Consider the following 11,091-nt stretch of genomic DNA (forward strand, 5'->3'; position numbering starts at 1 on the left):
TGCTTAGGGGCTGGGGATTTAGCTCAGTGGTGCCACCACCTGCTTCGCAAGCACAAGGACCTGAGTTTGATCCCCAGTACAAAAAAAAAAAAAAAAATGCATTGAATGCCAATGCCAAGTACCATCCAATGGAAAGGAAGGCTCATAAAAATATTACCATGAGTCCTCATCCACCTTGCTGGACCTGGCACCCTGCAACCTCTGGCTCTTCCCCACTCAAATGACCACGAAGGGTAAACATTCTGAATTGATTTTAAGTGTTTGAAAAAAAAAAATAGTGTTTGAGGGCCTGGGGTGTAGCTCAGTGGTGCCATGTCTGCCTGGCGAACACAAGGTCCTGAGTTAGATCCCTGGTACTGGGGAGAGGAAAAAAAAAAAAAAAGTGTTTGAAATGAGGGGAATTAATGGCAGTGTGCACTTTTTTTTTTTTTTTTTTTGTTTTTTTTTTGAGACAGGGTCTCACTATGTAGTTGAGACTGACCTGGAACTCACTATGTAGCCCAGGCTGGCCTTGAACTCATAGCAATTCTCCTGCCTCAGCCTCCTGAGTGCTAGGATTACAGGCGTGTGCCACCACACCCGGTGGCAGTGTGTACTTTACTGTAATAAATTTTAAAAATTTAAACATTCACCATGTTTTTGATCACTTATATTGCTTTCTTTTTATGTAAAAAGGTAAAAGTTCAAAAAGGAAAGACAAAAATCATAGTCTGAGGTTTCTAAGATTTTTTTTAGGCAGGGTCTCGCTGTGTAGTTCAGGCTGCCCATGAACTCACTATGTAGCCCAGGCTGGCCTCACACTCTCGAGGAGCTTCTGCCTCAGCCTCCCGAGTGCTAGTACTGCAGACATGCACCACCACACCTGGCTCTAAGATCTACTCTAAGAACAAATCTGTGAAACTGGGAAGAAGGAAAAAGAAATTCATGTTAGTTTTTCTGTCATATCTCAAACTGCAAAATGTTTAATTGCTTTAGTGCTTAGTGAAGGCAAAAAAATCAGGCCTGGGAATGGACATCACTGTTAAGAGTGCTTGCTTAGCATGTGCAAGGCCCTGGGTTTGATCCCAAACACTGCCAGAAAAGGAAAAGGCATTAAATCTCTGGGTAGAAGCCTTTAATAGCAAAAGTGAGTGTTCTGTTGGCAATGCTGCTCCGGAAATCACATGTTTAATGTGTAAGTTCAACTTTACCGTAGGTATGCACATGATAAACCTGGTCTATATAGCGTTCAGTACCCTCCACAGGCTAAGGCATCCACTGGGGTACTGGACCATGTCCCCATGAATACAAGGGGGATGCTGTATTCTGAACCCTGGTAAATAAAAGGCAGGAGTCCTTCTTGGTCTTTTTTTATGCCAGGGACAGATCAATGCCTGAGCCAGTCCTGGCCTGGACCACCAGGGCCCATGCTCTTAGCTGAGAAACCAATTATAGATTGAGATAAGTGTGTTAGTGTACGATTTGGACCAGGTGTGGTGGTGCACTCAGGAGGCTGAGGCAGGAGGATTACCTTGGGAAATATAGTGAGCTCAAGCCAGCCTGAACTACACAGTGAGACCTTGTTTCAAAAAGAAAAAGATAAATATACATAGAGGGTAAGATCTGAGAGGCAAAGAATACTAGTGAGGCTTTTGAGGATCTGCGGGATGCTGGTAAGGTAGGACTGGGTAGAAAAGCAGGACCAGGTGAATGAGGCGGGGTCTTTTTTTTTTTTTTTTTTTTTTTTTTTTTTTTATTGTGATAGTAGTTTTTTTTTTTTTTTTTTTTTTTTTTTTTTTTTTTTTGGTACCAGGGATCAAACTGGGACCTTGCCCTTGCAAGGCAGGCAGTGGCACCACTGAGCTAAATCCCCAGCCCCGGTTCTTATGTGCCCTGGAGAATCTTTGGGGAAGAGGGTAACCCTGACCCAGAGGAGGGTGCACTGGCCCCTCATCCTGCTTTGTACCCTCTTCCTCAGGGTCCTGCTTAGGGCTGGTATTTCTGTCCTCAGTTGTAAGAGCTCTGGTGTATGAACCACTTCTCAGGAGCAGGTTGTGTGCGAGCATTTCATCATCATGCTTTCCATTAATCCTTACTCCCCTGTAAGGATGCTCACCTGAGGCCACTGGTAAAGGCTGACCTGAGATGGGACCCCCAAGCGGTGGGTCTGGGAGACATGCCCCACGGACCCAACTCTGTGTACCGAGCCTGACACATTACAGCCCTTCAACAAATGTCAGTTAAACTGTGGAGGATCCTGCTGAGGTGTCATTAATTTCTGCCTGTCACTGTATTTCCAAGATACAAGCACACTGTTCGATGTAGCTATAGTTCACTCATTTCCACTGCTATATAATATTCTGATGCTTCTACCATAATTTATTTATCTACCCTGCTGGATAAATGTGATAGATGTGGATTGTAAAAACAATGCTGCTCTAAGCATTCTGGAAAAGTCTGGTCCTGTATACTGGCACAAGGGTCCCTCCAGTATTTACAAAGTGCATTGTGGATAAGGGTGTATTTGGTGATGCCAAACCGTTCTCCATAATGCTTCTGTCAAGCTGGGCGTGGTGGCGCACGCCTATAATCCCAGCACTAGGAAGGCTGAGGCACAAGGATCACTGTGAGTTCGAGACCAGCCTGGGCTATGTAGTGAGTTCCAAGTCAGTCTCAACTACATACTACGATCCTGTCTCAAAAAACCAAAAAAATAAAAATAATGCTTCTGTCACTTTCTCCTCTTGCTTACAGCAGGTAAGGCATTTCCTGCATCCTTGCCCTCTAATCCCCAGTGCTGCTAGACTGCTCAATCTGGCAGACCAGTGGGTGTATCTGTGCCTCTTGGTGTAATTAAGTGCTTGTGTCAGACCACGGTGGACACCTGTCCCATCCGACAGAGGAGAAAACTGACACCAAGGGTCTGGGATTTGGCTCAGTGGTTCCATCGCCTGCCTCAGCAAGCGCAGGGGCCTGAGTTTGATCCCCGGTACAAAAAAAAAACCAAAAAACTGACACCCAGAGAGACAGCAGTGACTTGTCCGTCCATGCCCACAGAAGACACAAAGGACAAATGAAGTAACAGACGTCCATCAGCCCTGCCCCCGGGTTCCGGCTGCCTGAGGCTGGGGGGAGGAAGGGAGGCTGGAGGGAAGGGTCCACAAGGGCCCACAGGGAAGCCAGCTCACCTGAAGCTCTGGGCACAGGCTGCCTCTCGACAGTAGTCACACTCCCAAGCCAGCTCCTGCTGCAAGGCCTGCAGGCTCTGCTCAGCAAACAGGCCTGGGGGGGTATGGCGTCAGTGGGGGGGGGCTCAGCCCCCCGGAGCCCTCAGGTTCCCACTCGGTGTCTTCTTTCCAGTCCTGTCCCCATCTTTCCGTCTCTTTTGCTGTCCCTTGCACCTCTGCTCCAGGCCTTTTAATGGCATCATCACCCACACCATCTCTGTCCTCTCCTAGCTGTGGCCCCTCTGCCATCTCAGCCGGGTCACCTCTTTGCTGCACAGACACAGGATGCTACCTTCTTGCTGTCCTGTGCTCAAGCTGCCTCTCTTTCTAGCCTGCCTCCGGCCTCCTTCCCTCAACAACACCTGCACAAACTCGCTGTCCCGTGGACCCCTTTCTGCATGGAAATCTCCCTATCTGTGCTGCACTCTCTGCACGTCCGCTTCTGATTTCAGCCTGGGCGTCCGTCATACACACTCACGCTCTGGGCTTTCCCCGCTCAGCGACCCCTTCTCTCTGGCCCATGCTCACACACACATCCTTCCCTGTCCCCTCCCTTGGCTGGGGACAGACCGGGTGCCTCACCTTCTGGTAGGGCTGCACTCATCCTGAGCACTGTTAGCAGGTTCTGCACATCGCTGTGGATGCTCTGGGCAACACCTGGGTACTGTGGGCGGGGGAAGCGGGAGTGGAAGTCACTCCTCTGGGAGAGCGGGGCGCCCACCCCCGACCATGCCTGGCTTCCATCCTCACTTGGATCTTCACAGCCACCTCGGTCCCGTCCCTCAGCACGCCCTGGTGCACCTGCCCTATTGAGGCGGCGGCAAAGGGCACCTCCTCCAGGGAGGCCAGCTTGTCCTTCCAGTCCTTGCCCAGCTCCTCTTCAAGAACTTTCTGTGGGGAGCGGTCATGACAATGACAGTCACCATCACGGTTATAGAAGCTGAGTTCGTTCCAGGGCTGAGCATTTTTTTGATAAGTTAATAACCGTGGGCTAAGTTCTTGGCTGTTGTTCCACTTTACAGATAAGGAAACTGAGAGAAGTTTCTTACCCTGCTGACCTGCCAGGTACTGGACATTAGAAGGCCCACCCCTGCTTGTCTCTCTCAAGTCTGTATGCCCTAAGCTATGTGGGCAGTTCTGGGAAGTGCTATTCTTTTTAGTTAAGGTTGAAAACAAGACTGCACTCTGATATTGTATTATTAACTCAAAATCGACATGACCAAGAGTTGCTTCCTGTGGGCTCGTCCTGTTCGGAGTGGCGCAGAGAGAGGCAGTGACCACCTGGGGTCACGTGGCAGTGAGCGGAACAGGCATCGGAGGCAGGTGGCAGCTGGGTTCTGCAGTGCACACCTTCACCCACTTATGAGAAGAACAGCTTGTCTCTTGGCCACTTACTCAAGGCCAGGTGCTGTGCCAGCCTGTTTCTAGATATGATCTCCTCTAATTAAAAAAAACGAAAAACAATCATCACCTCTAAAACTTCCATGTCCTTCTTGGTGTGACAGGGCAGTTCCAAATACTCCATATAATATAAACTCAGCAGTCTAATGTGTAAACTAGATACTAATTTCCATGACCCTGTGACACAGGTGCGGCTGTCACTATCTCCATTGTCCAGATGCGGTAACAAAGGCACAGACAGGTTATGCCTGTGACCAGCAGAGAGAGGGCTCAAACTCTAACCACAGAGCATTCTGTGCCCAAGACAGAACAGAGCACTGTGCACCCTCCTCTCGTTTGATGACAGAGATGCTATGTGTGAGGTGTGTGTACTTCGGTGATCCCCATTTTATAGATGGAGAAACTCAGAGTCAGAAGGCAGGGTGGAGCCGCGGAGAGCGGGACGGGGAGGCGTGGAGGAAATGGATCGAGTCTCCCTGCCCGTCCCCGGCTGGGCACTCACCAGCATCTGCCAGCGGGGCATGAAGTCGGCGCTTTGGCGGACCCGCTCGAAGATGCGCTGCAGCTGGGGGCTGATGAGGCTGTTGTCTTGGGAGACAGTGGGAGGGGACCCGGTGAGGGAGGAGTGTAGGGAGGGCACCCTAAGTCAAGGCTTGGGGGTATGGGGCTGGGGTGGAAGAGTGATCAGGGTGAGGCACCGAGGTTCACGCTGTACCCTGGATGCTGAGCATTTGGCCAACCTTGAGGGCGGCCCCCCGAACTGTACATAAGGTCTGTACGATCCTCTCGGCGTTGGCCTCGGACAGGAACGGGCTGGAGCCCAGCTGGGAGCCGCTCTCTAGGAAGGAGAGAATAACCACTGATGTTACTACTGTGAAAATAACACTAACACCGCTGCAGCTGCCTGAATGGCTAAAATGAAAAAGGTAAAGATGGGCAGCAATCTGAACTCAGACCTGTGCTGCCACAAGCCCATGGAGGAACAGCGGGAATTTTCTGGCACCGACAGTGCCCGCCAACATAAAGAGCAAGAATGTCCACAGCAGCATTACTGAGGGCGGCCCCAACCGGAAACAAGCAAATGACAATCCAAACAATGACTAAACAATTGTGATACAGCTTGGTATGGGGGTGTACCTGTAACCCCAGCACTCAGGAGGCCCAGGCAGGAGGATCACCCTGAGTTTGAGGCCAGCCTGGGCCACACAGTGAGTTCAAGGCCAGCCTGAACTATGTAGCATGGGAAAAAAAATTGTGGAACAGTTACAGGGTGATTTCTGCAGTACTGAATAAGCAGTGTATTATTACACATAATAACAGATATAGCTCACAAACATAATATTGCACACAAGAATACACTGTCCAACCAATTTTATCTATCTATCTATCTATCTATCTATCAATCTATCTATCTTTTTTGAGACAGGGTCTCACTATGTATTTCAGGCTGGCCTGGAACTTGCAGCAATCCTCCTGCCTCAGCCTTCCAAACCAATTATATTTATATAAAAAACAAAAACAGGCAAACTCATTGTGTCAGAAGCCAAAGACAGAGGTCATCCTGGGTGAAAGGAATGACCAGGAAGGAACAAGAGAGGAGCTTCTGGGGCTTCCAGGGAGTAAGTCTCCAAACATGATCCAAGAACCCTAGAGTCCCTGAGACCTTTCAGGATGGTCTATGAGATCAATATATTTTCATCATAATTGCCTCCTTTTCTTTTTTATTTTGTTGTTTTGTTTTGTTTTGTTTTTTGAGACAGGGTCTCACTATGTAGTTGAGACTGACCTGGAACTCACTATGTAGCCCAGGCTGGTCTCGAACTCACAGTGATCCTCCTGCCTCAGCCTCCCGAGTGCTGGGATTACAGGCTGCGCCAGCACTCCCGGCTCTATTTGCCCCCTTTTCATTGTCATGTTCCCAAAAATATTCGGTGAGTTTTCCAGAGATTTCAAGACATATGAGGACATCACCAGTAGTCTGACAAGTGAGGGAATGTGCCTGCTGCAATTACTCTTATGTTTTACAATGTTAAGTTACAGAAGTGACAGAGATAGTAATTACAGGCATCAGATTATTGCATATCATATGCATGTACTGAAAGGTCACGCGGGAGCTGGAGCTGTAGCTCCATGGGCAAGTGCATGCTTAGCATAAACAAGGCTCTAGGTTCAATCCCCAGCACCAAAAAAAAAAAAAAAAAAAAGGAAGGAAGAAAACAGAAGGACAAAGGAAGGTAGGTACATTACACTGTAACCCATAAATATGTACGATTAGTATGTATCAAAAATAAAAATAGCTGGGCTTGGTAGCCTACACCTGAAATTGCAGCATTCTGAGAGGCCAAAGTAGGAAGATCACTGAGTCTGAGGCCAGCCTGGGCTACATAGCGAGATCTTGTTGCAAATAAGTAAGTAAGTAAGTAAGTAAATAGATAAAGTAAATGAAAAAAAAATTTTTTTAAATTTAAAAATGACTGGGGGTTGTAGCTGAGCACAAAGGCCCTGGGTTCAATTCTCAGTACTGGAAAAAAGAGAAAAAAAAAAAACCCAAAACTATAAAACCACAAAAACTATATTGAATGTTCAACCAGTGCTGGCAGAATTCTAAGTGCCTCTGTGGATTCTCTGAATGAATCCCAACTATCACCCAATAAGTAAGAACCACTCCCACCTTAATGTTCAAGGTGAGGAAATGAGAGCTGAGGTCAGTGCCTGGTCGGGGGTGGCATAACATGGACTGGCAGGGCAGAGTTTAGACCCAAGATGGCCTTAACTGATAGTCTTCTCTTCCATCAAACCTCAACTCTTCATGTTGAAAAAAAAACAAGCAGAAAACCATATGTGTAGTATCACGAATACCTTTCACCTTGATTTAGCATTGTAACATCCTGCCTCACCTGCTTATTTCTGCATAGGCGCGTGTGTGTACATGCACATTAAATATTATGTTTTGCTGCCGCTGGGCATGGTGGAACGCACCTGTGATCCCAGCACTCAGGTGGTTGAGGCAGGAGGATTACCAAGAGTTTGAGGCCATCCTGCGCTCCATAGTGAGTTCAAGGCCAGCCTAAACTACATCGTGAGACCCTGTCTTAAAAAGCAAAAGCAAACAGAAAAAATATCATGTCTTACTGAAGTTACATATAGTTGTACTTCTACTAAGAATGAGGAAATTCTCCTATACAATTACATGTAAGAGAATTAACATTGGGCCATAGTGCAGTGGATTTTAGCCTCACAAGTACAAGGTCCAGTTCAATCCCCAGTACCAAAAAAAACGAATTAACATTAATTGCCTAATACTTTTCTATCCAGTCTATATTAAGACTTTTCCCTTTTCCTAATTGTTTCCCTAAAATACCTTTTTTTTTTTCAAGACAGAGTCTCACTACATAGTTCAGGCCTTGAACACACTATGTAGGCCAAGTGGGCCTCAAACTCACTGTGATCCTCCTGTCTCAGCCTCCCACAGTGCTGGGATTACAGAGAGGCACCACCACCACACCTGGCTCCAAAATGTCTTTCCACAGTTATTTTTTTCGAACTCACATCCAGTCATAGTTCACACATGCCATCTGTCAATCAATGTCTCTTTAGTCTCATTTTAATCTTGACTATCTGCCCTCAATTTCGTTTCAAGACACTGACTTGTTAAGGAATCTCACCTATAAATTCCACTTATGTGATTCCATTTTTGGTGTACACACATCCCAACAGCACTGTTTTCCTCCCTTGCTCAGAGTTAGCAACTCCCAGTGGCTTATATTTTTCTCAGATAATAGTTTCTATTATCACAGCCTGACAGCTGCTTAGCCCTGGTTCTGTACACGTCACAACCCTAAAAGATAGGTAATTCTCATGACCCCACTCTTCCAACAAAGAAACCAGGGTTCAGAGAGGTGATGCCACTTACCCCAGGTCACACAGCAAGGTCAGGATCTGAACTGAGGGGATGAGGTTCACTCACCTGACTGTAGATGTCCTCCTGGCAGGGACTTCTTGGCTACCTCAGCCAGTGCTCCCAGCCCCAAGCCCACAGCCAGTCCTGGGGAGTGAGAGAGGATGCTGAGTGCTGCTCGCCTGGAGACTTCTCAGACCTCCTCTCGGTTTTCATTAATTCTCCCCACCCACCCACCTCGTACTGGGTGCTCTGTCACTGAGCTACTCCCAGTCCTTTTAAGTTTGAGATAGGGTCTCTCAATAAGTTGCCCAAACTTGTAACCCCCCTGCCTCGGCCTACTGAGTCGCGGTGCCTCCATGCCCGTCTTCTCAGTCTCTCCTGCACATCTACCTCCTTATTCAACTCTCGGCATCTCTGTCTCCACTTCCAGATCTTACTCTTTTTCCAGCTTAGGTTTCCCTTCAAAGCGAGGCTTTTACTTTATCCCTTTTCCACAGCTCTGTCTCTCTCCCAGCAGTTCAGAGTCCTCTGAGGAGCTTTTGTAAATGCCAGGCCCCACTCCTGAGATTCTGATTGAACTGGTCTAAGATGAGGCCTGGGAATTTGTATTTTATTAAGCCTTCCAGATGATTCTAGTGTATAACCAAAGGTAAGGGAGCCCTCAAGCCAGGCATGGTGGTGCATGCCTATAATCTCAGCACTCTGGGAGGCTGAAGCCTCGCTTGAGCCCAGCTTGGACAATTTACCAAGACCCTGTTTCAAAATAAGAAATAAAATAAAAAAGGGCTGGGTATGTAGCTCAGTGTCGAGGCCCTGGGTTCAATCCCTAGTACAAAGGCCCCCAAATCATTGCCCTTCTGGAGATTCCTATTGGTTTGCTTTTGGTACCAGGGACTGAGGATCAAACTGGACCTTGCGCTTGTGAGGCAGGTGGCGGCACCACTGAGCTAAATCCCCAGCAGGGCACTATTCTGTTGTCCATAGTTCCTTTTCTCTATGTTTATCTCTCTTTTTAAAAATTATTTCATGCCGGTTTCAACATTCCTGCTACATGACCTGCAGTCAAGTCACCTTACTTTTCTTAGCCTCCATTTCCTCACCTCTAGAATGGAAAAAAATTACCAATTGAGTACAGAGTGGGAAGTGGGGGAAAAAAAGAAGAGGCAGGATATATTGTGTACAGGCACAAATTCCCAGTGATGAATGTTATCATTACGTATATCTAAAATGTACCAATAAATGTTTTGCAACTTCGTACCAAGAGGTCATTGTGTAGGGGCCCTTGCACAGCTTCGCAGTAAATGCCATCATCATTTACATTCCTCTGTTTCTCTTGGCTTTGCAGGCCTTGGCTTTTGTCCTCTCACTTGCTTCTACCTCCGCTCATCTTTTTCTTGCTTCATCCCGTAAATGTTGCCTCCTCTGATCTGGGTAACATCCTGATCCCTCAGAGTCACACCTACCCCCAAAGCTGGCCAGACGGCTGATCCGGGAGGCAGGTACCCTGCGTTCTCGAGCGCGGTCACTCAGCTGGGAAACACAAGAAGCTCTGAGGGTGGGAAGGCGAGGCCGGCGCTGGGAATCCAACCAATCTGCTGCCATCTCTTCCCCAACCACGATTAGGAGACCAGCAGCGTTCATAGGGTATTGCTGTGAGGGTTACCTGAGGCCGGGGTGTCTTCCTGGGACGGGCATCTCTTGCCCTCCGAATGTGCTCCTCACTCAGGCCTCTCCCAGGCCCATCCTGATGAAACTTTCGGGCCCCCAAACCCCCACAGGGGCCCTGCAAGAGATGTGGAGGGTGGAAAAGAGTGAAGGTTGAAGGTGTGTCTGGCCCTTTTGGATCACTCCAGGGCCGTTATTCTCTGAAGCCTTCCCAAGCCTCTTCTCCTTGGGGACCTCCTTACCCACTGCCTAGGTCCCAGGGCCCCACAAAGAAGACCAACACTCCAGCCCAGCTGTCCATAGGTACCCCGCGGTAGGCCCCCTAGTTCCAGCCACATTGCCTAAGGGAGAAAAGGAGGAATTGTTAGAGGTTGTAGGACTGGGTCCCTGCTGTGCCTGGTTTCTCTGGAAGGCCCCAGAGGCCCCATGTTGCCCTGCTTCCGCCCTTTCTAAGATTCCGATCTAGTAAAGACCTTCTCCCCTGCCAACTGATCTCCACAGTCCCTCCTAGATACCGCCCTCGTTGCTAGGAACCCGTAGTTCTACCTGTGCGCCTCCCAAACCCACTCTACCAGCCCTTCGCCGTTGCTAGGGCCCTCCTCCGTTGCCAGACACCCACAGATCCTCCAAGGCTACCTCGCTACTTCTCCGAACTAGCCCCCCCCCCGTTGCCAGGCACCGTCTTACCCTTTGTGGAGAGGCACCCACAGTTTATCCCGTGTCTCCCCACCTCGCCACTACACTCCTCCCCCGTTGCTAAGCACCTACTGCTCTCGGAATCCCAGTCAGTGGAGCGTGGGGGCCCCCGTGCTTCCGGGAACATCTGCGCGCCCGCCCCCTCAGATCAGATAGCCAATGGTAGGGCAGAGGCTCGCTGATGGACTGGAGCGCGCCCCGCTCTGCGCGGTGGGCGGGGCG

At 48.8% G+C, this 11,091-nt stretch overlaps 1 protein-coding gene across 7 annotated transcripts in view; it reads right to left on the reverse strand.

The window, feature by feature from the left end:
• The window catches only part of Coq8b (coenzyme Q8B), a 19,957-nt gene that overhangs the window by 7,962 nt on the left and 904 nt on the right, over positions 1 to 11,091 (reverse strand). For 2 of the 7 annotated variants that reach the window (XM_010614453.3, XM_033765800.1), the window contains exons 2-10: positions 10,416 to 10,514; positions 10,172 to 10,291; positions 9,972 to 10,038; positions 8,575 to 8,652; positions 5,323 to 5,445; positions 5,110 to 5,195; positions 3,957 to 4,097; positions 3,789 to 3,870; positions 3,168 to 3,261 (exon numbers count right to left, since the gene is read on the reverse strand). In XM_010614453.3, the coding sequence (XP_010612755.1) occupies positions 3,168 to 3,261; positions 3,789 to 3,870; positions 3,957 to 4,097; positions 5,110 to 5,195; positions 5,323 to 5,445; positions 8,575 to 8,652; positions 9,972 to 10,038; positions 10,172 to 10,291; positions 10,416 to 10,514 (890 nt within the window). Of the gene's footprint in view, positions 1 to 3,167; positions 3,262 to 3,788; positions 3,871 to 3,956; positions 4,098 to 5,109; positions 5,196 to 5,322; positions 5,446 to 8,574; positions 8,653 to 9,971; positions 10,039 to 10,171; positions 10,292 to 10,415; positions 10,515 to 10,719; positions 10,761 to 10,809; positions 10,828 to 10,860; positions 11,020 to 11,091 lie in introns of those variants that run through there. The other 5 variants (XM_010614455.3, XM_010614456.3, XM_010614454.3 and 2 more) reach the window with 5 other exon arrangements.

Source organism: Fukomys damarensis, unplaced genomic scaffold, assembly GCF_012274545.1.
Source record: "Fukomys damarensis isolate Sample0158 unplaced genomic scaffold, DMR_v1.0_HiC HiC_scaffold_19, whole genome shotgun sequence".
Classification (NCBI taxonomy): domain Eukaryota; kingdom Metazoa; phylum Chordata; class Mammalia; order Rodentia; family Bathyergidae; genus Fukomys; species Fukomys damarensis.